General features: G+C 41.2%; 1 protein-coding gene across 6 annotated transcripts in view; it reads left to right on the top strand.

Annotated features, from left to right (window-relative positions):
- Window positions 1–25,766, top strand: part of ANKRD26 (ankyrin repeat domain 26) — a 97,171-nt gene that overhangs the window by 20,871 nt on the left and 50,534 nt on the right. For 2 of the 6 annotated variants that reach the window (XM_083182811.1, XM_083182809.1), the window contains 13 exons: window positions 3,954–3,990; window positions 5,703–5,766; window positions 6,320–6,368; window positions 6,460–6,692; window positions 10,306–10,426; window positions 12,836–12,894; window positions 15,286–15,382; window positions 17,148–17,185; window positions 17,273–17,348; window positions 17,431–17,475; window positions 21,690–21,896; window positions 22,362–22,408; window positions 24,398–25,390. In XM_083182811.1, the coding sequence (XP_083038937.1) occupies window positions 3,954–3,990; window positions 5,703–5,766; window positions 6,320–6,368; window positions 6,460–6,692; window positions 10,306–10,426; window positions 12,836–12,894; window positions 15,286–15,382; window positions 17,148–17,185; window positions 17,273–17,348; window positions 17,431–17,475; window positions 21,690–21,896; window positions 22,362–22,408; window positions 24,398–25,390 (2,066 nt within the window). Of the gene's footprint in view, window positions 1–3,953; window positions 3,991–5,702; window positions 5,767–6,319; window positions 6,369–6,459; window positions 6,693–6,763; window positions 7,577–10,305; window positions 10,427–12,835; window positions 12,895–15,285; window positions 15,383–17,147; window positions 17,186–17,272; window positions 17,349–17,430; window positions 17,476–21,689; window positions 21,897–22,361; window positions 22,409–24,397; window positions 25,391–25,766 lie in introns of those variants that run through there. The other 4 variants (XM_083182810.1, XM_083182812.1, XM_083182815.1 and 1 more) reach the window with 4 other exon arrangements.

Genomic DNA, 25,766 nt, shown 5'->3' with positions numbered 1-25,766 from the left:
AGCTAAAAATATACACATTACTGTATAAATATAATACAAAATTCATGTTCCCTGATTGCAACTTTACCAAATAAATGATTAACTTAGGAAAGAGTTGCTAACCAACAGGACTGGCCATGGGGCTAGTAAAAGCAAAGGAAAAATGGTAACTATTTCCCAGTTATCTTTAAAGATTTTAAGATCACTTAATTTAATATTCCTTTGTTAAATGTAATTATTATTAAATTGCTCACATTATATGGGCTTAGGTTTTCTGGAGCTATCACTGTTATTTAATTCATAAGATACTGATTAAGGGCTATGTTTTTTGTTGAAACTACTGGTCATTTACTAGAATAAATCTACCACAACTTGGGAAATATTTGGGTAACAGTCTAGCTGTAGACTTTTATATATTTACATTTTGCAATATGCGGGGTTGGGTGTCCCATATAGCTGGGTTTTTATGAGTACCTACCCGTTTTGCGAGATGCCTGGCACAATTCTCATGCTCCTTTTTGAAAGGTAAACCGAAAAGCAAAATATGAGTGGTTTTCACTTTGTCGCTTAACAGTGGAAAGATAGAGGAGTGGAAATATTGTGTTTAATGTATCATGATTGTAAACATCAGGACCTACTTTTCTTTGGTTATTAAGCATTTTCTGTAAGTGATACCAAATTTAGATGATTTATATAAATCGTTTCATTGAATAAACATATTGTTTCATTGTTGCTTATTTTGTTGTGTATTATTTATATTTGTTTAGTATTCCATAGAATTTAGCAGTGTGGAAAATCTACAGATGTGATGAAAAATTATGGAAGTGTCCACTGCTCCAACATCACAATATCCTATACATTTTTTTATGTTAAAGGACTCTGGTTGATCTTAATGAAAAATAGTAAAGCAATTATTGTTTTATATTGCAATATCATAAACAGGCTTGTGTGTTATGAACATAAACACTATATCCTAAATTTCTATACTAATAGACTAAAATTAGTAAAAAGCTTAAAGGTTCCCATACACTGTAGCTAGATCGCATCATATCTAGTTGAAAACATCCGATGTGCTAAAGCACTGTGCATTTTAAACTAGATAGGATGACAGGGAATAAATACACCTAAGTTGGGGGTGGGTAGTACAGGGTGGGGGGTCTTCTGGGTGGTTTGCTTTGGGTTTTTTGGGATTTTGTTTTGCTAGTTGAGGATAGATTAGAGTTAGACCATTTACTGGCTGGATGTCTAATACTCATTCGTATTTTGAGGTTTTTGTGCTATAAGAATTTTCTCACAATTATATATTGGCTGCGAGACGGTCGTATGTGCCAACTGTAAAACATGGGACATTGTCGCTATATTCCCTCCTTGTAATTGTCTGCCCGAATGGCGCCTTCGGGTACTGACTTTACCTCTATATTGTATGCAATACACCATGTTCTACTGATTAATCCTGCTAACGTACACTTTTGATCTGTATTGGCTATCATATGCGAAACTTTAATGTCCGATTTATTTTTTTCATATATACACACTGTCATAACTAATGCGTTCAGCCGCTCTGTCTATGTTTATTGGTATGTCAAAACTTTCAATAAAAATTACTGAATTTAAAAAAAACTAGATAGGATGTGATCTAGTTCAAAATGTACCTGCAGCACATAATTTTTGGGCTGTACAATGTGATGTGCACAGGAGCGCGTATCACATAGGCACCACAATACGCTCAGGCACCTTAAGACATCTGTGTGTGTGTGTGTGTGTGTGTGTGTGTGTGTGGTGTTCTTCAGTCTATTAATGATTCTAGAGTTTATTTATTAAATGGCATCTTGATAAACAAACATTTTTTTTTCTTCTTCTTAAAAGGTGGAATTTGTTTTTAAAAAGAACAATGTACTTCATGTATTAACTGCTGCCGACAATTGGTGGCTATTAAATGACTATACCACAATAATAGATTAAGGGTGTTATCTTATGCTTACCAGTACAATATGTGGGGGTCATTTTGGATAACTTTTTCCGGTACTTGTGAGTTATCCGGGCTGCCGATTTTGTCCTTAAGTTTAGTTAACTTAAGGACACCCGACCGACGCGATGCCCGCGATTTAGCCCCAAATCGGGGGCATCGCGTCGGTCGTGGCCGTTATAAGGGGCCGCGACGCGATGCCCACGATTTCCCATAGACAGTAATGTTAAAAGACACGATGGACCCGATTTCCCATAGACAGCAATGTTAAAATAAAATGACAATGTGAAATTGGCCAATATGGGCATTTCACATTGGATATGTTTTTAAAAAAAATGTTTCGTGGCCCCCCACCACCGTTAACGCCACCCCGCTATTGACGCCAACCCGAAGCGTGGCGAGCGTAGCGAGCCCGCGAGGGGCGGCGGTACGCGTCCTCCGACCTTTTCATACCCCTACTATCCACTAGGGCGTGGAGTGAGAATAGAATAGTGTGGCGAGCGGACGCGGATACCTTTACAGGTATCCGCGTGCCCTTGCGGGCTTCACAGGTGTCCGCGTCCCCTCGCGGGGCTCGCTGCGCTCGCCACGCTTCGGGCTCGGTGGCTCGCTGCGCTCGCCACACTATTCTATTCTCACTCCACGCCCTAGTGGATAGTAGGGGTATGAAAAGGTCGGAGGACGCGTACCGCCGACCCTCGCGGGCTCGCCACGCTTCGGGTTGGCGTCAATAGCGGGGTGGCGTTAACGGTGGTGGGGGGCCATGAAACATTTTTTTTTAAAACATATCCAATGTGAAATGCCCATATTGGCCAATTTCACATTGTCATTTTATTTTAACATTGCTGTCTATGGGAAATCGGGTCCATCGCGTCTTTTAACATTACTGTCTATGGGAAATCGGGTCCATCGTGTCTTTTAACATTACTGTCTATGGGAAATCGTGGGCATCGCGTCGCGGCTCCTTATAACGGCCACGACCGACGCGATGCCCACGATTTCGGGCGCTATGAAAAAATCGGCAGCCCGGATAACTCACAAGTACCCTTTTTCCTAATAAAACATATGGTATAGTATCAAGTTGAGCAGTTATGTCCATTTTGTAACTGATGTAGAAACAATAATTTATGATCTACTTGGTAACTATAAACTTTTTTGCTTCACTATCTATATATTTTGTTGGGTACTTGTTTCCTAGCACGGCGCCCGTCGGGTCCCATCGCATACCTTAACTTAAGGTATGCGATGGGACCCAACCGACCCGATTTTCGGGCTTTAAAGACATTTTTAACACACTTTGAAAATCGGTCGCATCGCATGCCATTATAATGGCATGCGATGCGACCGACACGATTTTAAATTGGATCCAATGTTAAATGCCCCCCAGACCCAATTTTTAATTGTAAACCCACCCTGATGGTCAATTATGTCAAATGCCCCCCCATTGTTAACGCAACGCCACCCCGAAGTGTGGCGAGTGCAGCGGTACGCGTCCTCCGACCTTTTCATACCCCCACTATCCACGTCGGCGTGGAGTTGATTTTATATAGTGTGGCGAGCCCGAAGCGTGGGGAGCGGACGCGTAATACGTCGGAAGTAATGCTGCGCTCGCCACACTTCGGGCTCAGTGGCTCGCTACGCTCGCCACACTATATAAGATCAACTCCACGCCGACGTGGATAGTGGGGGTATGAAAAGGTCGGCGGACACGTACCGCCGCCCCTCTCGGGTTTGCCACGCTTCGGGTTGAACGTGGCGTTAACAATGGGGGGGGCATACAATGAAAAATGTGGTCTGGGGGGCATTTAACATTGGGGCCAATGTAAAATCGGGTCTCAGGCACCATTTAACATTGGTTCCAATTTAAAAATCGGGTCGATCTGGTTGCATGCAATGCGATCGACCCGATTTCCTACAATTAAAATCGGTGGCGCCGTGCTAGGAAACAATTACCTTTTTGTTGATTTGTTTTTTGCCCAGTGTTGATTTTAACTCATTTCCTTGACAGAGACTGAGGACCATTCTCAAATTGAATGTGAATCCTGGTAAGAGATTTCAAAAATTCTCTTTTTTCTATTTTCCTCTGTTGTTTATACATTTCCTTATTTGATTCTTTCATTTCTAATATTTTCTTTTGTCAAGTCAGGTTAATCTGTTTGTAATTTGCAGAGTAGCTTTATAGGTAAAATTCTCTCACTGCAACTCATTTTTATTGTACAGAGCTGGTAAATTAGTGTTATGGTTGAAACAAAACAAAGTAAAGAGAAAAACCACTAGATGTAGCGCAAAAAAAATTAATCTGTTTGGCTATTTATTTATTTTTTTAATCCTAAATTTGCCCAAGGGCACATATGTTTCAATCATAGTGCATTGATCTGGTAAAAGATGACATTTGCGAAGAACCAGGTGGTACTTGTTTGCTAGCATGGCGCCCAATAAGCTATTTGCTTAATGGGCTATTCTGCGTAGTGAAATCGCATCGCATGGGCCATTTTAGGGCGATGCGATTTTCATATGTAATTTATTCACTGCTCTCTCAGCCCCGAGACATCGCATCTGCTGCAAAATCGCATGCAATCGCATGTGATTTTATAGGGTGTGTGATGCCATGACAGTAGGTATACAATAATGATTGTATGTCCCAAAAATAGGTTTAACGCACCCCTCCCCCCACTATCCACGCCACCCCGAAGCGTGGCGAGTGGCAGCGGAATGCGTTGACTTTTTCATTACCCCACTATCCACGTCGGTGTGGAGTTGATTTTATATAGTGTGGCAAGCCACCAAGCCCGAAGCGTGGCGAGCGGACGCGGAATACATGTAAAGTAATCCGTGGCCCCTCGCGGGGCTCACTGCACTTGCCACACTATATAAAATCATCTCCGTGCCAACGTGGATAGTGGGGTAATGAAAAAGTCGGAGGACGTGTTCCGCATCGCATGCAGCTATAATGGCCCATGCGATGCGATTTCCCTACGGTGCCGTACGTAGAAAATCTGGGAAATAAGTACCAACCAGGTATTTGTACTAGGTAATAGGAAGAGTTTTGAGGAAAATGATAGCTCATTATATTGCATAGTTGGTGTCCATATTCACCTACTTGATGTTGAACAGTACACAATGGATATTTCAATTTGTGGAGCGAGATTATTGAAATCCTAGATTATTGGAGACACCAGTAGCTCTAATTTTCCCTCACCCTCATGGTGATTTAAAGTAATTACTGAATGTAAACTAATCAGTATTTAGGGAAAAATCTTAAATCTAATGTGTAGCAAGTTGTAGGTAATTTGCATATTATTATTATAGTACATTTAATTGGTTATAAAAAATTTTATTAGCTATGTAATTTTGTTCCTTTACTCTTTGTAATGTGGGACTACCTAGTGTAAGTATGAAGCCCCTACCAGTTAATACTTCCACTGATTTAACCACTTGGTATTTAATATACAGTAGTATTAAGCCCCAGAAAACTATCCACAATTGGTGTCAGTGGGATGTTTATCTAGGAACTACGAAGGCTCCAAACATGGGATACCTGTAAAACTTGGCCTTTTGGATGTAGATGAAGTAATCTTTAAATAATGCAACAGTTCTTTATTTATTTATTTATATTATTTTAGTCTTTTTGCAATGATCCATAATAAACCTTTGCCATTTTTTTTTAGTTTGAACACTTCTTGTGTTCTTTTTCTTGCTTTACTTTAAAAAATTTACTTTTTTTCTCACAATGTGTTTTTCCCTTCTCTTCTTGCAGTGCCTCTGGAGAAGCAAATTCTTGGCCCTCTTCTGATGAAGATGACTTGGACTTTAGTCCAAAGGTATTATTACTATTATCCTGCTTAGATTTGGTCATCATTTATTAGTACTTTATTTCTCTTATATGTTTTTCTGTTGGGGTGGGGGGAGGGGCAGGGTTTTTTGTATTAAAAATGGAAATCTGTGGAAACAGCATTGGCTTTGATTAAGTGTTCTATTCATGAAGCAGTGAAAAAAGAAAAGCGATCCAGTGGAAACAACTTTAAAGTAACTTTTTATCAAGTGGTTTCTATAAAATATACATAGCAGCTGATTGGTTACAATGGGACTGCTCCACTCTTTTTACTGCTTTATGAATTTGTATTTTACTTGTAATCACTTGTATTTTACTTTGGTTGTTGCTTTTTATTGTTATTATTGTTATTATTTTGTGTGCATTAAAAATGTATGGCTATTTATATTAGTATATCTTTTTTATTTATTTTTGTATGGTTAGTTTACTTCATCAACTGATACAAAAAATATTTTAAGACTGCCTGATCATTTTTGCATAAATGTAGGTAAGATATTCCCTTGAAAAACAAGAAATCTATTTAGTTTATGATTCTTTTGCAGAAGACTTCCAAACCCAGTTTGACACAACTACTGCACGCAAAGAAAAATGGTTGGTGTATAAATAATGTAACCAGTTGTCATGTGGCCTGATTTGTTATTTGAAATATGTAACTGACTGACTTTTGTTTCTTTTGATATAGTTAATGAAAAAGATAGTTTTACTACAGCACAGCCTAGAGGCTTTGCTCTGCAGAGTAAATCAGATAGTGATGAAGATTCTGTTCCTAATAGTGAAGATGAAGATGTGAATATCCAGTCCCCTGCTAAGCCTTTTGCACCAGCCCATTCTTTTCCTCACCCTGTGTATTTTACACCTGGTTCCTTTACAAAACCCTCCCAGCTGGCTTCTGCTTCCCTCCTCAACATAAAAAAGGTAAAATGTTTGTTAGTCAATGTCTCATTTTGTTTTATTAATTGATTTAATTTTTTTATTTGTCCTTGGGGTATTGATACTACAAAATGAAAGGCAAAGCAGAACAACTAGCCTGTACAAGTAAATTGACAGACATTGAAGATACTTGCTGTACTGATAGACAAGAGGAAAATGATGATGAAGAAGAAGAAGAAGAAGAGGAGGATGAGGAAGAGTGCGAAGAAGAAGATGAACAATGCGAAGAGGATGAATCTGAAGATCTGGAGGAAGAATGTGAAGATGAGGATGCTGTGACTGAAGATAGTGAGGAGTGTTCAGAAAAAGAAAGTGAGGATGATGTAAGCAAAGAGCAAGAAGAATGTTCAAAAAAAGAAAGTGATGATGATGTAACAAAAAATCACATAGATTGTTCAGAAGAAGAAAGCGAAGAGGACTCTAAAGTTGGGGAAGCATGTGAAAAAGCAGAGACTGAAAATGAAGTAGTTGAAATTTCAGATGTTATTGAAAGTATTGGATTAGAGAATGGAGAAATTGTACAATGTAAGCAAGAAACCGATCATGATAATGGATTTCCAAATCACAACTGCATGGAAGAACCCATTCAAAATTTAGAGGATGCTCAAGCTATTCCAGATAGCGGTGAAGTTCCAGTGTCTCTAATATTTGGGTTACTTGAAAACCCTGATGAACATGACAGTGAAGTAACCTCATTGCCAAGCAGGGTGCAGTCACTGAACCAAGCTGACCAACCAATTAGTATTACCAAAGACCATGATCACAATCCAAGCCATTGTACTGCCGTTAAAGTTCTAACAAATAATGAAGAGATATATGTTAAAGAAGAAAATATTGACCATCCTTGTTTACATGAGTTGAATGCCCAGGTAGATTCAGATTTCAAAGTGTATGGTATAAATGCTAGTAACTACAAAAACCATGTGAGTAAACTTCTTGCATCAACAGCAGTTTTTGCAATAATTATTTCAAGTGGTAAAATATTTAGAATGTAATATAATATTATCATGCTGTCAGTTTGTCTGCCACACACAGTGGGTCTACTATCCTCCGTTTAAAATAAAGGAGGTATAAAAAAAATTTGGTACTGCTTTCCTAGCACGGCGCCCACGATCTAGATTGTATGTGTGGGGCTGATATCTCAAGCATCTCATGCATCTTATGTGTTTGTGCGGCATAAGATGCATGAGATGATGCAATCGACGCGGTCGACGAGATTGACGAGATTTTTACATTGCAAGCATCTTATGTGTTTGTGCGGCATAAGATGCATGAGATGATGCAATCAACGAGATTTTTACATTGGAATCAATGTAAAAAGGCCCCAAAACCCCAATTTTAATTGCTAACCCCCCTCATGGGTGAAATGCCCCCCCCCCCCCCCCCCATTGTTAACGCCACCCCACTATTGACGCCAACCCGAAGCGTGGCGAGCCCGCGTGGGGCAGCGGTACGCGTCCTCCGACCTTTTCATACCCCCACTATCCACGTCGGCGTGGAGTTGATTTTATATAGTGTGGCGAGCGCAGCGAGGCGAGCGGACGCGGAATACATGTAAAGTAGTCCGCGTCCCTTCGCGGGGCTCGCTTCGCTCGCCACGCTTCGGGCTCGGTGGCTCGCTGCACTCGCCACACTAGTGTTCACTCTAGGAGTGACACTGGGCAGGGCGCTGGGGGGCGGTCCGGGCACGCCGACATCACAGCTGGGGGCGTGCCCGGGCCGCGATGTCATGAAAGGGGCGTGCCCGGGCCGCCGACGTCATGAAGGGGGCGTGCCCGGGCTGCCGCCGTAATGAGAGGCGTGCTTGGGCCGCCGATGTCATCAAAGGGGGCGGGCCCAGCCGCCACAGTCATCAAAGGGGGCGGGCCCAGCCCCTCCGAATCCACTGTGCTGCCGGGGAAGCGCCAGGCATCGCCGTCAACGGCGACGCCTGTTTTAGCGGGGCGCTGCGAGACGGGCAGGGCGCATTTTGCCCTTTAAAAATCGGGCAGGGCGCAGCCTAGCGGGAACACTACCACACTATATAAAATCAACTCCACGCCGACGTGGATAGTGGGGTATGAAAAGGTCGGAGGACGCGTACCGCTGCGCTCGCCACGCTTCAGATTGGCGTTGATAGTGCTGGTGGCGTTAACAATGGTTATTGGGGGCTCACGATTATTTATCTCATGCATCTTATGGATGCATAAGATCCATGAGATTAAAAAATCGGGTCCATCACGTTGATTGTATGCCTTAAGTACCTTTAAACTTAAGGCATACAATCAATGAGACGGGCGCCGTGCTAGGAAAGCAGTACCAAAAATTCTCCCCACTATTGGCATCTGTACAGTTTTGGGAATTTTACTTGTGCTTTTAGGAATTCTTGAGCTGTAAGCTTTACCCATGGGAAGTCATGATGGCCATTAAATGACAATTGGGAGTGTTTTTGAAGGTGGTGTTTAATGCTTGAGGGGAGAGGTGGGCATCACCTTCTGCCCATCTCTTATCATCCTAAAGGATGATTAGACTCTGCAGCACAGAGCCTTTGATCTTCCTTCACTCATTTTATGTGGTACACTTTTATGTAAACCTTTGTGGTCTGTCAATTTTGAGGGTCTTTTTCTTAAATTTACATGTAAAAACAATTAGGGAAAATATATATTGTCAGTCTGCCATAAAGGGGGGGGGGGTATTATTCCTCCACACCCCCCCCCCCCCCCCATCCCAACTACTCTATCTTTCCTAAGATTGTCTTCGATGATAATAGAGTTTGGGTTTGCACCCTAATAAGGTTTATAGTTAATGTCATTTCAGCTTCAACAGAAATATAATATAATTTTGTTTCTACTTTTTGAATGCCCTAGGCAGGTCTGACCAGTCCATTCCAAATCTCTATTGTCATATAAAATCTACAGAGTTGTACATTGCCAGTGCTCTAACTTGTGTTTTAGGTCCCTGTACCTGATTATTTCTTGAAAGACCATTCTCTTAGCTTTTTAGGCACTTCACTGGCAACCTTTTCCCCAAAACTTCTCAGAAATTGTCTTATTTTTGATTGAATTAGGCAGAGTATTGATTTAAAAAATATCCCAAACTATTTAAAAAAAAATCACATTCTTCCGGTGTCTGTTCTTCTGTAGCCACTTTGTATACACAGGAAAGGTGAGGGCTGCTTTTTTTTTTCTTTAATTACTCAGCAGTTATGGCATACCAGGCTGCCTGATCAGCTAAACCGTGTCACTGAAAGAGGTTACCAGGAACCAGAGTCACTGGGATATTTCTCTGAGATTGGCTTTTGGAAGTAGCTGATCTTCCAAAAGCCAAACAGAGGGTGTTTCTGATAGGCCTCATCAGATGCGACCATGTCAGGGAAAGCCCTGCTTGGTATGGTCACATCTGCTGTGACCACACCAAGCAATTGCTTAACAGAAAGATTAAATCCATGAATTAACTTTTTTGATGCATAGAACTCATTTCTGTAAATTGCACATATGCATTACCTGAAACATGTCCTGAATATAATATGAAAATAGCCAAAGCAGTTATAAATAATGCTCTGCTGTGCTTGAAGCATGTTGTTTATTAACTTTTTGTTTATTGCTATCCCTTGTTTCAGGAAGACTTGTCGTCTTCTGATGAAAGTGACACGGATGATGTAGATGCTGGACATTCAGTTGGAACAGACATTACTGGGCCAGGAAAAGTACAACCTGGTGGCGAAAGTGTTGGCAGAAAAGGTGTGACTATATTTAGATGGATTATAGTTATGCAATAATTGCTAATGATCATTATTTATTTGTAAAGGGAAATGTTCACTTAAAATATTTGTTTCTCTTCTCCATTGCTGCAAAGCAAGAACTCTGTATAATTGTACTTGGATAACAAAACATGTCTGAGTAGTATTGCAATTTTTTTTTTAATTGTAAGAAACCTGAAAAGTAAAAAATAAAATAATCTGCAATCCTATATTAAATGTAAACAGGACCCTCTCACATGTTTACATGCATTTAGTTTAGGTTTTTATTTGTTGCTTTAAATTAATTATTTTAAGTTACTAAAAGTATAAATACTATGGGGGTATATTCAATGCGGGCGGCAAGCCCTTGACTGTGAGCTATATGATGAGCAGTGCCGATACCTCGCTGTCAAAGTATTCAACGGCTTCCCCTTGACTCGCTGTTTCCACCTTGCCTGTTCCCTGAAACAGGTGAAAACGGTGGTGCTCGCTCCAAAATTCAACAGTCTCACTGCATTTACGGTGAACCTCGCCGTGTAAGGGAATCCTTGCAGTCCTCTGATGGTGAGGATTTTTGCAAAACATTGAATACGGCCAGGGGGGTTGGACGGCGAGGATAGATTTTCCTCGCCAAAAAAGCTATCCTTGCCATACAAACTTCCCTCGCCGACTGCATTGAATGCACTTGTTAGAGTTTTATTGCAGTTTTTTCTTGCGGTTTTCCTTCAGTTTAAAAACTTGTTTGTTTTTTTTTCAGTTTCAAATATTCAGTTTTTGGGCATGAATGCATAGAATCCATTATAAAATCATCTATTTTCTTGAACACAATCACAAAAATGGGGCTAATTATCAGATTTCTTTTATTGTGAATCCCTGAGATGTGTGGCCGCTCTTCGGGGACATTTCAATAGCGCCGAGGTGGTCAATTAGCCATGGTAAATTACCACGGCTACTTATATATAAGAGCCTGATTCAGGTAAACTCCTCCCACTGAACGTCCGCTGCCCAAATCCGCTCACTAGCATGTGAGGGGATGCTTTCACATGCGGCCGCACGGGAGAAAATCATTTGATGGTCGCTCACAATTGAATTACTTTTCTCCCCTTTGCTAATAAGTCAGGCAATGCACCTGTGTTTGCATGGGTATGCCCAGCATTTCTATGGGAGCTCCCACCGTTTTTGTGGAAACGCCTATAAAACGCCGAGTGGTCCCCTGCATCCAAACATCAGTTCATCCCTCACCGAGCGAGTCTAAATCACCCCTTGGTCCAGAGGCAATTTTGCATAACCTTGCAGTCCCATAAGCCCTGTTTATAGGTACTTGTCATGGAGAACAATCTGTAGCTCCTGCCTCTTAAGGCCCCCTTACATTATGCGATTTGGGCACGATTTTGCCCGATTCGGATGAATCGGGCCGTGAAATCGTCCCAAATCGCATATGGTGACATCCCCTCCGACCCGATGCGCGGCCCCGTGCGCATCGGATCGGAGATGGGAGGTCGGACGGGCTGCACATAAGATTTGCTAAATCTTATGTGCTGCCCGGAGCCGTGCTCCCCCACAACAGGGGACCTACCAGAGTCAGGCGCAGGGAGCCGGGCAGCATCAGCGGGAGCAGGGGGGGCGGCGCAGAGTACCAGGGAGTCGGGCAGGAGAAGACGCTGCAGCAGCAGCAGCACTTCAAAAAAAAAAGGGCCATACAAACGCATAGGAAGCCATTCATTGGCTGAGACCTCTCTCAGCCAATGAGCGATTGGCTGAGACCTCTCTCAGCCAATCGCTCATTGGCTGAGAGAGGTCTCAGCCAATCAATGGCTTCCTATTCGTTTGTATGGGGTTTTTCTTTTTTTTTGGAAGTGCTGCTGCTGCATCGTGTTCTCCTGCCCGGCTCCCTGGTACTCTGCGCCGCCGCCCCCCCTGCTCCCTGCCCAGCGGCTTCCTGCCCGGCTCCCTGCACCCCGACCCCCCCCCCCCCCCTGCCCACTCTCTGTTTGCGGGCATATTCCTGCTGCTGTCCCCGCTCCCATTGTCCCTGCAGCTCCCCGGGAGTGGCATGTGATAAATCGCATGCGATTTATCACATGCAAAACTTGGCACATGAAGTGCCATCGCATGTGATCCCTCCCGGCGAGCTGCTGGGACAATCGGGTCCGACTTGTCGTTATGACAAGTCGGACAAATGTAAGGGGGCCTTTAGAGAGCCTTCATACTAAATTGTCCATCTCTTTCTTTGGATAAATAATAATCCTAATGTTAAGCCCTGGGACAGACTGGAGCATGTGTAAATGCCGAAAGGCAAAGTTGCTTTGAATGGCAATAGCATAGCGTGCAATTGATAACTATTTAATTGTTCTACTGTCCTATGTAAATAAATAATATTTTTCTTTTTTTTTTTTCTTTCATTTATTAGTTCTAATGTCTGAACTGGGATTTGAGGAGGATGATGTGGAATCACCTTGGGATTCTGAGGTAGGATTAACAACTTATTGTAAATACATACATATATAGTGATGCATTTGTACGAATATACATTTTGCAGTAATTTGAACATGGATGTTACTTTCATGTGGTGGTAAAGGTTTTCTTCTAGGTTTTCCTTATTTATTTATTTACAGTTTCTTATATAGCTCACACATATTCCGCAGCGCTTTACAGAGAATATTTGAACATTCAAATCAGTCCCTGCCCCAGTGGAGCTTACAATCTGTATTCCCTACCACAGTGGTTCTTAAACTGTGGGTCATGACAATCTCTGTATGGGGTCGCGACTCCATGTTGTTAACCATCAGGTTGATGACTTCTCTAATCTCTCATCCAAGTAGTTTGAAAAATCAGTTGAATTGTTACTTCAGACTTCTCATCATTTAGTGCCTCCACCATAATGTCATGTATGTGCTGTCTGCTGACCACACATGTGTGTGACCATTCTGTGGTAACTTGCTGGGGTCCCGTAATAATTTTTATTGTCTGACAGGGGGCCCAGAGCAAAATAGTTTGAGGACCGCTGCCCTACCACATACACGCGCACACATTCATTCTAGAGATAATTGTGTTATGAGCTAAATAACCTACCAGTTTATTTTTGGAATATGGGAGGAAACCTGAGTACCCGGAGTAAACCCATGCAAGTACGGGGAGAATATAAAAACTTATTATAGATTTCATAGCAGTTATAATAATATTGTGAGTCCTATTCATCTCCTCATTTACATATGCCTTCTAAGGATGGCAATAGTAAAACTGCCCATTGATTGTGTTAAAATCAATGGTCATCCATTGCATAGTTTTTTACCTATCGATGGTAATCCATTTTTTGACTGATTGGCTTTTAGGACAATCAAAACATGGGGGTGGGGCTTTATAGGTGTGGGGGCGGAGCTATGCTTCGTATCACGGCACTTTGAAGGGGAAAAAAGCTAAATATTGATTTCGCTGTGCCATCGATGGAGGGAAACCATCAGGTTCTCCTCCATCGATGGCAAAAGTATTCGATATCAGCCATAAACCATCGATGATTTCAAACAGTCGATGGCCATCCCTAATGCCTCCTAAATCATGTCTTTTTTTGGGGGTTTAATGAAGTACCGTGGCTGTTACTGATTTATTGTTAAAAGGATGAGTGTAAACGGACAAAAAAAAGAGGTTATCTGATGGCCTGCTGGCCAAAAGTAAACAGGCGCCTGTGTTGTCAAGCTGCTCCTACTAGGGGGTGTCAAACCCCTATAACCATAAAATATACAAGAAACAAAAGGTGGAGCGATTAAAAAATTGGATCAATCGATTAATTTATGAGAAGTAATATACACTATTTATTAGAAAATTAAATTCAATTAACAAGGTATAAAAAACATATACGACAATTAAAGATAATACAGAATACAATTAATACTGTTAAAAGGTGTAAGGGTGTTATACTTATTGGTGTGGAGTCCCGTTTGCAGTCCTTATGGAGGTATTATTTTCTTTGGGTTAAGCCATCTTGAAGCGGAGTAACAAAGGGATCCATAAACCTTGCCTGATATTGTTGAATAAAGCTGGAGGATATCTGCAGGCCCCGAATGAATTGGGGGTGTCCTCAACAATAATGCGAAATTGTAATCCACAGTATCCCAAAAAGTAGTTGAATGAAGATGGAGCTTATTTCAGCTGGTTTTCCAAAGATGTAAATTTCAAAGTCAGTCTCTAACACGGGAAGTCCAATAACAACGAAAACTACCCAATATAATAAAATCAGCAGGTGCTCCCTAGGGAGCTACTTTTGGGATACCACCACCTGCATACTGAGGATTACAATTTTGCATTATTGTTGAGGACACCCCCAATTAATTCGGGGCCTGCAGATATCCACCAGCGTTATTCAACAATATCCGGCAAGGTTTATGGATCCCTTTGTTACTCCGCTTCAAGATGGCTTAACCCAAAGAAAATAATATCTCCATAAGGACTGCAAACGGGACTCCACACCAATAAGTATAACACCCTTACACCTTTTAACAGTATTAATTGTATTCTGTATTATCTTTAATTGTCGTATATGTTTTTTATACCTTATTAATTGAATTTAATTTTCTAATAAATAGTGTATATTCTCATAAATGAATAGATTGATCCAATTTTTAAGCGCTCCACCTTTTGTTTCTTGTAAAAGGATGTGTGTGTGTGTGTGTGTGTGTGTGTGTGTGTGTGTTAGGAGATCACTTCTCATTTATCATTTTCTGTGTAGGTGTTATTCCCAGTGCTCTCAATGTATTACATGTTCTTGTTTATCTATTATTCTAAAACAATGTGTATATTAGGTGTTCCATTCTTCTTTCTTTTCACTATTTTTTTTCATATTATTATTATTATTTTGCAAACTAGTCTGCCTCAGAAAGCCCAAGAAAACAGTCTTCTAGTGACCTTCCTCAGCCTGTGGCACAGGCCCCCATGCAGTGTATTTCGGAAGAATCTAACGAAGGTAATGGAGACACTAAATTAACTGATAATAAATAGTGGAGATTTTGTTCATGAATTGATCAATGCATTTTAAGCCTGCAGCCCCCTTCACGGGACCCCAATTTTCTGCAGGTCCTAACACTATCGCTCAAAATGGCTACAATACACATAGCTATCACATCAATGTTTGATTCCAGGCATGCTATCTGATCTAAAGCTCACAGCAGACTATGCTTTTATAGGTGAGCAGTTAACAACACACCTGTCACTAATCATCTAGGGAACTGGTTAACATAAGCTATGCACTATAGGTTAATACAGGGTGCATGAGAGAATGTGACCACAATAAGACTAATTTAAAAAATTAATCTAATAAACAATATATACACTAAACATCGGCACTCACCTTTCCTAGTTTTGGGGTGCCCTATGGCTTGTGACCACATTGTTTAAACAGACATTGTAGGGGCTCTGCACACACTAAATTAACTGATAATAAATAGTGGAGATTTGGTTCATTAATTGATCAATGCATTTAAGCCTGCAGCCCCCTTCACGGGACCCCACTTTTCTGCAGGTCCTAATACTATCGCTTTTCTGTCACTATTCTGTTATATTTATTTAAAAAGAAGGTACTTATATGTTGGGCGCCCACTAAAGTTAGTACGCTCATACCCCCACTATCCATGTCTGCGTGGAGTTGATTTGGTACTTGTTTCCTAGCACGGCGCCCGTCGTATTTGATTGCATACCTTAAGGTATGTGATCAATGCGATGGACGCGATTTTCTTTTAATTACCGGGCTTAATTGCCGGCAATAAGAAAATCGTGTTGATCGGGTCCATCGCATGTCATTATAATGGCATGCGATGCGATCAACGCGATTTTACATAGGGAACAATGGGAAATGGGGCAATGTGCCCCATTTCTCATTGTATATGCCCACTATTGCTTTTGAACTATGTTAAATGCCCTCCCCCCCCCCCCATTGTTAACGCCACCCCACTATTGAAGTGAACCCGAAGCATGGCGAGCGCAGCGAGCCCGCTAGGGGCGGCGGTACACGTCCTCTGACCTTTTCATACCCCTACTATCCACGTCGGCGTGGAGTTGATTTTATAAAGTGTGGCGAGCCACCGAGCCCGAAGCGTGGCGAGGGGATGCGCATACCTGTGAAGTTATGCGCGTCCCCTCGTTGCGCTCGCTGCACTCACCAGACTTTGTAAAATCAACTCCATGCCGACGTGGGTAGTGGGGGTTAGAAAAGGTCGGAGGACGCGTACCGCCGCCCCTCGCGGGCTCGCTGCGCTCGCCACGCTTCGGGTTGGCGTCAATAGTGGGGTGGCATTAACAATCGGGGGCCATTTAAACCATGAGGGAGGGTTTGCTATTAAATTTGGGGTTTTGGGGGGTTTTTACATTGGAATCAATGTAAAATTGGGTCTCAGGGACCATTGCAATGTAAAAAATCGCGTCCATCGCATGCGATTTGGTTGCATGCGATGCGATCGATGCAATTTTTTCACCCGCGATCAATACAATCAAAATCGCGGGCACCGTGCTAGGAAACAAGTACCGTTGATTTTATATAGTGTGGCGAGCGGACACGTAAAACTAAGCATATAAGTACCAAAAAGAAAAAGCAATGATTTAACAAATTGAAAAACTAGTGCTAAAAGGTTCTCGAGTTTTAAACTATTTTGGGTATGGATAGGTAGATTTAATGATTGTCTTGCCGGCATGGTATGATGAAAGTAAATCTGTTGTAACAACTTTTTTCCCCTCAGAAGTGTCTGAGAAAATTACTGCTCAGAAAACAAATAAGGTATCTATTTATCTTTGACTCCTAAAAGTGCCATGTAATTGAATAAGAATTACTGTAATATATATGTATTTATTTTTTTATCCACAGAGTATAGTTTTGCAATTTAACAATGGATCCTCTACCAATTCATTGGCTAAATCATTTGAGAACAATAACAAACAAGGTAATGGAATGTATAATAAATTACTTTTCTGATTATTAAATATCTAAGAATAGTCTTAATCATTGCAAATTATCTTTTGTAGATTTAATGGCAGATTTGGGACTAGATGATGCGGATGATATTGAAGGTAATGTATTTGAACAATATACAGTAAAACAGGGCTCGACAAATATCTTTAAAATCTAGGAGCCAGGATGAAAGTGTAGGAGAACAGACAAACTACAAGTTGGGACAGTTTGCGCCCAAAATTTACAACGTAATGCCTATTACACATGTCACACACCCATTCCATAGTATACCACAGGCCATAATGAGCTGCCTCTTTCGGGAAGGGCATATAGTGTATATACTCAAAATCCTATGTATTTCGGATCATCCTTTAGTTTCCACTATTGCTGTTTGTAAAATCAGTCAGGTGCGTAGCTAGCATTAGAAAGGTCCACAAATGCTAAACCCTATAAGATACATGTTATGCTCCATATACAGGTGACCTGGTAAGTGTATCAGTAAGTAATGAGTACACCTGTGTGTCTGCCCAGTAACGTGGGAAGTATGTCAGTGAGTAATGAGTACACCTGTGTGTCTCCCTGGTGATCTGGGAAGTGTCAGTGAGTGCACCTGGGAACTGTGTCCACATGTGTGTCTGTTCGGTGACCTGGGAAGTGTGTCATTGAGTACACCTGTGTACCTGGGAAGTGTGTCAGTAAGTACACCTGTGTACCTGGGAAGTGTGTCAGTGAGTACACCTTTCGGGTGACCTGGCTCATATAACCTGTTTATAGCATCAGCGTAAGGAGGACCCCCCATGTGCATGGCCCAGATGTCACTATCACTCAAAAGGAGGACCCCCCATGTGCATGGCCCAGATGTCACTATCACTCACCCAATCAACTAGTCGTTGTAGTTCCTACACTTCCAGGGGGTGCCGCTGTAGGAGCCCCCAGCGTTGCCATCCTCTGAGCAGGCCTGCAGTATGCTGTAGTTAAGGCCAGAGATGTGATTTTGGAGTGGTCTGGTCCCTTCCTCCAGCCCCAGGGGCTCTGGCTGAGCGGCTCCTGGTCACCAGGGGAAGGAAGTCTCCCTGCTCTGACAGCGGCTGGGGGTTAGTGGTGGCAGCTTCCGGATAAATTGTGGCCTCGTAGCCAGGGCCATGTGCTGGGGTGGCCGGGCTACTGCTGCTGGGGGGTGGCTGGGCTGCTGGGGCCGTGTGTGGGGGAGAGGGGGGGGTGGTGGCTGGGATGCTGCGGCTTTGAGGGAGGGGTGACCGAGCTGCTACAGCTTTGAGCAAGGGATAGTCGTGGCGGTGTGCGGGAGGCCAGGACTGCTGGGGCGGTGAGGGTGGGGTGGCTGGGCTGCTGCGGCTGAAGTGCTGGTTAGCAATTCCGGCTACTCTTTTGAAATAGCAGCAGCGGACCTGCTCTGGGTTGTCCACTGCTCTGACCAGATTCTGCTTCCTCCACTTAAAAAATATGATCGCCAGGAAGCAGAATCTGGTTGCCTGGGATTTGATTCGAGCACTGCAGTTAAAGGAATTCTAAAATGCTAATTCCTGTGTATTCTATAAGACATATCGCTCTTTAATATATATATATATATATATATATATATATATATATATATATATATATATATATATATATATATATATATATATACAGTATATATATATACAGTATATATATATATATATACAGTATATATATATACAGTATATATATATATATATATATATATATACACAGTATATATATATATATATACAGTATATATATATATATATATATATATATATATATATATATATATATATATATATATATATATATATATATATATATATATATATATATATATAGAGACTACTGAAAACCTTGGGGTACAGAGTGGACAGATGAAAGAAGGTCATATAGGTTTTCAAGGTGGCATGTACACATTTTCTAGTGTGAGCAAACTGTTCCTATTTTTTAGACTTTCAAGATATCTTCTTTTTCTTCAAGAAGGACTGGTGCATCCGATCTGTTCCATGTTTTTCAATTTCTTCTGACTTTTGGAAACAATCCGAAGATGTGAATTTGCAAATCCACGTCATTTTAGGCAGCAACAGAGGCTAATTCGCAAATTTAGCGTCAGTTTCCAGGAATGCAGATTTAACTTTTCAAAGAGCCGACTCTGCAGTGGCGAGTCCTAGATGGAAAGTGCTGGGATTGAATAGGTGCTGGACAGAATTTCTGAGTATCCGAAATATCAGCTAAGATTGAATACCTGCTTAAGTTATCTAAGGATGCAAGTCTCTGCATTATTTGTAGTCTTTCTCAGATCTTTTACAGTAGCCATGTTTTGAACCATTAGAACATGGGTGGCCAACCAGTCAGAGACAAAGAGCTAAAATAATGTTTAGGAGTGTCCCTGAGCCAACATCATGTGTACATAGTCTTGTGTCCACTAGGCCATGCCCTTGGTTAAAAAATACATTGAAAAAAAAACCCAGATTCATATAATAAACGTATGCTCTCCCTCCAGGCTAACTTTGTATCATTCCAGCAGACCCTTATGCGTCTTTTCAGCCTCTTCCTGTCACCCTTCCTATGTCACTGTTCCCTTAATTGTACTGAGCTCAGTATGTCAGGGTGAGTTAGTGCATACTTTGTCCAGAAATCACTGCAGTGCTAGGTCTTAGACCCCAGAAGCCTCTTGAAGATGTCACTAGTCACAGGGACCAACTTAATACCGTGTCCAGTTGGCAGGCAGCCTAGAGCGATGAATGGGAGATAGCTGCATGCTGTTTACTGCTGACTCTTATGGTTGCTACAGATGGAGCAGCTCTCATTAGAGCTGCTCCTGGCGATTCTACCGCCATTCACCAGCCCGCAGAAGGGGGCTTGCTCACAAGATGCTTGCGCGCCCAGTTCCGCTCCCCCAACCCTGTCCATCTCCCTGAAGCTGAGCGGAAGGCTGAGAGGTACTGCATCTGTATCTTTCACACAATGGAAGGGAGAGATGGCGCACAATGTTGCATTTCGCAGCTGACACTGACTAGTCGGCACACGATGTGGTACACTGCTCACAAGGCTGGATACTCTGTGGAGACTGTCAGTGTCTGGAGCCGCACGTGAACATAAAAAGAGCCGCATTTGGTTCAAGAGACGTGTGTTGACCACCACTACATTAAAACTATTGAATTTGATATTCTTGACTTGAGTATTGCGTCTTGCCATTACTTTAATGTGGAAGGTGTTGCAGATAGGAGGTCTGTTCTGAAAATTACCCTTCCTTGTTTTTTTATGAGGATAAGATAGTCCGTGGACTGAACCTTTCTTTGGAAATATACTTGGGAACAGAGTTTGTTTAAATTTATAAATTGTGGGCCCAGTCTTCTTTATGGGGCTACTACTCAGTCTTATATACATATTATATAACTTTAATACTTTTGCATCCATTGATGCTAGGCGGAAGGTGTCTATCTGTGTCTAAATCCTATGTCTATCAGCTACTTTAGGATGTCGCTAAGGTTTCCATTATGGTCCATATTCAATCGCGGATGAAATTTTTGCCATGCAAATCAGTTATTTTGAATAAATTTAAATTTGCCTATTCAATCCCAGTGGGTGAATAATGCAGCATTGAGGAAATTTGTGTGTATCGATGAAATATATATTTATTATTATTTTTTTTGCTTGTCAGTGGGATACAGTCACTAGGTCGACAGTAGGAAGGTCTTTATGCATTGGCTCGACCACTGAAGGCCGACATGGGGTTAGGTGGACACATGCATTAGACCAATGTGGTTTTCAAGTTTTTTGGAGCCGAAATGTGCTGACAGGCGGTGTTTCATGCCCTACCATCCATAAATGCATGGTTGCAAAATAAAATAGTGTGCGGAGCGCATAGCAAGGCCCCGTGCCCCAAGCATGGCGAGCCATGTGTGGGGACACAGTGCACTTTTTTAGGTCCTGTGTCGACTGTGTTGACATTTGGGATTAAAAAAAAAACATGAAAAACCCCATGTCAACCTTTTCACTCTGGACCTAGCCCATGTCAGCATAATGTATGTGTTGACCTAACCCCATGTTGACCTTCAGATATGTCGACCTTGATATGTCAACCTTCAGTGGTCAACCCAATGCATTGTGATCTTCCCCTTGTCGACTTTATGACCCATACCTCTGCCAAGTAATAGTGTGATCACCTGCTGGTGAATTGTCTGTTAACAGAACAGTTATTTTTGTACAATCTTAATTAAGTTGTATCTGTTAGTGATAGAATGCTACTGTATATGAAAATGAATTTATTTGAAAAATGACATTTGTTTAATTATATTCTGGGTTTTTTTTTTTTTTTAAGATGCATCTGATTGGGATTCAACTAGTCATTCCCTTGGAACTCATGGCTCGAAGAGCGCGAGTCAGTCCCACAATAAACTGAATGAAAGCTTCTCACCAAAGCCAGTGCGTGATAATGTTGCACCAAAAAACGTTGCTGCTGTGCCTTCTGTCACCTTACACTCTGTTCCAGAACTCGAACAAGAAGATCGTATGAGCAGTGAAAATGGTAAATGTAATTCATTGTTTCACCTAAGCCTGCTTGTATGTTTGCAGTTGATCAGATTTTATTTGTGGACACTGTGACTGTTACGTGGTTTTGTTTTGGAATTTTCATGCAACAGGTTGATAGTTTTTATAGGACCTAATCTGGGGGCTAATTCAGGTCTCAATGCAGGGCTGTGAATTTGCAGCCCTGATGCTAACTGAAGGACCATGCTTGCTCATGGATCATAGTGAACGTGTGTGAAAAGTCTGGCTATTGACACCATAACGAGGCTATGTAGTAGAAGTGCCTATGTTATAGTGTGTTAACTTTCAATGGGTACATTGTTTGAACTTTTTAAATGTTTACAGATTGCCTGGGGTAATTTTATGCAAATATACTTATTTCTGTAAAAAGAAAAGATTAACATACTAACCATTAATGCACTTAAGATAGTTAGAATTATCCTCTGTTTCTTTTTTCATATAGACTTATTAAATGGGAAAGTATTGACCAAAGACCAGAGTGAAGGACTGGTAAGTTTTATTTGTAGTAATAGCCTAAATCAGTGGTTCCCAAACTTGGTGCCTCTGGACACTTGCAGGGATACCCTGGGTTGGCGGTCCAGGACTAATTCAAATTATTTATGTTCATTTTTTAATAGGCAAAACACTGCTGGTGTCTTCCAATCATAACAAATGGTGACAAATAAAGTAATCTGGCCCCCCACCACGTAACTGAAGACCTATAAACAAAATGGTACTTCCTCATCTTTGCGGCCACCGCTTACGCCAGTTACTTTAGTCGCTTTCAGAATAGCCTCATGGTACCCTCGCGGGTTTGCTTCGCTCGCCATGCTTCAGGCTGGGTGGCTCACTCCACTTCACTAGCCACAACTTTACTAAAGGTAATAGATGGTGGTGTGGACCCAGGGTGGTGTGCCATACGCTATGCAAGTTCTGTAGCATAAGCGCTGGCTGCAAAGATGAGGAAGTACCAACAAAATTTATTTTCAATTTCTTTCCCCTGAATTTGTACTTAAGGAACTTTTGGCCTATGGGATTGCCGTGAAAAAAATGATGACGCTTTTATAGCGCTGTGATTCAAAAAGTTTGGGAACCACTGGTCTAAATGTATTTGTTGTCATAAAGTATTGCTGGATAATTTTCTAAGGGCATATAGGAAACCTATATTTACTAAAGGAGTGTCACAATAATTGTTTCACTGAATACATTTATAAATAACAAATTGGCTCTGTAGTATAGTTTTGCACAGACTTGCCACTTCCTTTTTAAGAACAAATCTGTGATCAATGTTCTGTTTCAAATGTTGAGCACTTAAATTTTACCCGGACAGTAATTAAGAAAAACATTGATTATATAGTCTGCTACTTCACTGTGCACTTCCTGACATCTGGACACAACCTCTATACTACTTCCATGTATGGTTGTCGTGATGTCAGAAAATATGTTTTTTTCTTGTGTTTTGTTTAGGGTGCAAAGGTGAGCAATAGCAAGTCATAAGGTAGAAAAGAACAGAGGTGTATACAACAGGGTAACAGATCTAAAGGCACATGTGAGAGAGAAACACAATGAAGCAGGCAGATATGAGGAAGATGATAGGGGTGGCAGATGTGTGAAGGTGGAGGAGGGGGTGCAGATATGGGCAAGAAAGACTAGTGTAGCACTGAGATGAGAGAGGGGACTGCTGTTGTGGAGCACTGAGATGAGTCAGATGGGTGAGAAGAGGGGGACGAGAATGAAATCCTAGGGGGGACAGATTAGCATGACTGGACAGACGGACAGACAGTACACAAAAAAACCTTGCAATGCTGGTCACAATAGCCAACTGTTTGACTAATCACTGGTCTAAAACATTATTTTATTTACATTTTTTTTATTTCTAGTTAGTATAAAACAACACAAGTTGTTCAATCTGTGCTCTATTATAAGCAGGCATATTTTATTCTTCATTACTATTGAGTTAATGGCAGTCATGTGTGATTGTAATGTATATTTAGCTTTGCTCCTGTCACACACATGCGCAGCATCTATCCGTATAACCAGATTCCCTTCCATTGTTCTACTGGGAAAGGAAATTAAAATGTGCATAAACATTTATAATTGTCCCTGTGAACAATGTTGTGGTTGTTTTAAAACATTGTAAAGTACTACATGGGATAAGCATCGCAGGACTTGATCACAATTTCATATTTTTAAACAATATAGATCTATGGCAAACAAACAAAACCTTACCCCTTTTTTTTTTTTTTAATCGGTTATATACACATGCTGTTTTTGTTTTTTTAAACCAGTGGTGTTGGCTGACAAAACAAAGTCATTAATTTATTTTGGCACTTGAAATGGGGAATTGTGCCAAAAGGGCAGCATCCTTTATAGTAATGTATAAACATGTGCAATGTTCTTTTATGTTTGTGTTCATATCATGGTTCATGAATGTACACATCAGGTAACTTTTTGTGTTTTATGATGTCAATTTGTTTTATATTCATATGTATATTGGAGAATGAACATATGTTAAAGATGCCCAACTTGAAAAGCAATCCTGAAGTGGTTGATCATGTTGGGAGTGAGGAAATCTTACAGCAGCAACACGAAAACCCACTTATAGCACAAAACCTTCAAAACAAACAGGAGTCCTCCTTTGATTCGGAAATATCTTGGGAGGAAAGATATGAAAAGTTGTGGGTTGCCGATGAGAAAAAAGATGTGAAATCTAATTTCAAAGACATAACTGCTGAGCTGAAGCAAAAATTTGGGGAGATTTGTAAAAGTAACAAAAAGACTGTTGCAAAAAACAAAAGTCAAGAAACTCCGGATTGCTCCCTTAGTTTGCATGCTGGAGACAAACATTCAGCACAAGAGGAGCAGACTCCAGCCTCTGTGGAACATCAACCAGTAACTGAACTCCAGAAACCAAGCTGCATAGAAACTGTTCCACTCACTGTACATAACAAGAGTGAAAGTCTTGACGTTGATGGTTCCAGTCATAGGAGCAATAACACTGCAATCCCATCTCAGGAGCAGAATATCCATAAATCTAGCACTGTGGAAATTGGTGTAGATTCTATACCTTTAGTAAAACAAGAAAAACCTCCATCATTTAGAAAAGATAGTTCTAAATTAACATTTGAAGTATCTACTTTTCCCATGCAAAGTCATTTGGGAAGTACATTTTCATTGCCTTGTGAAGGGGTAGAGAAGGATTTGTTAAATCCCAGCTCTGAACAATTAAGTGATAATAATGTGCCTTCTTTGAACAATGGAAGCCAAACCCAGCAATATAAAGATTTTAGCCAGCATCAAAGAAATGATCAACCCCATCTACCAAGCTGTCTTAAAGGGGAAAATGTCTCCAGATCCCGCTCTTTTGAAATGCCTAACGGGAGTCTGGATAAACAACTGCAGCAGGATATGAGAAGATTTAAGAACGAGGTAGGAATGCTACAAATGGTGTTCCAGACTTTAACACGTGAGAAAACACAACTACAGAAAGAGGTAGAGGTTTACGTTCTTCTGACCCTGTCTCTCTGCTTCTCTCTGAACATTAATGACATTTAATGTTTGCTGCTCTTGTTCAATAGACCTTGGTTTTAGTGGAGCCTACAATGTGGAAACTGTTTGGTGGCATCTTTCACTTCCATCCATCTGTCATTAATACTTGACTCAACAAACTACCATGAATCCTAAATCACTCTTTTTAGTGGGCTTTCATTGCATTCAGTGTCTAATTTTTGTTATTCTATAATAAATTGTAGAATCCATTGTCCTCTGTTTTTTGTTTGTGTTGTGTGTGCTGTGCTTTGCTTCATTCATTTTCCATTTTGCACAGTAGCATACGGTCCTTGAAGCACAAGTCATTTTATTTTATGTT

The sequence above is a fragment of the Crinia signifera genome, chromosome 4 (genome assembly GCF_055691185.1).
Source record: "Crinia signifera chromosome 4, ASM5569118v1, whole genome shotgun sequence".
NCBI lineage: Eukaryota > Metazoa > Chordata > Amphibia > Anura > Myobatrachidae > Crinia > Crinia signifera.
This window is presented reverse-complemented; position numbering and strand designations above follow the sequence as displayed.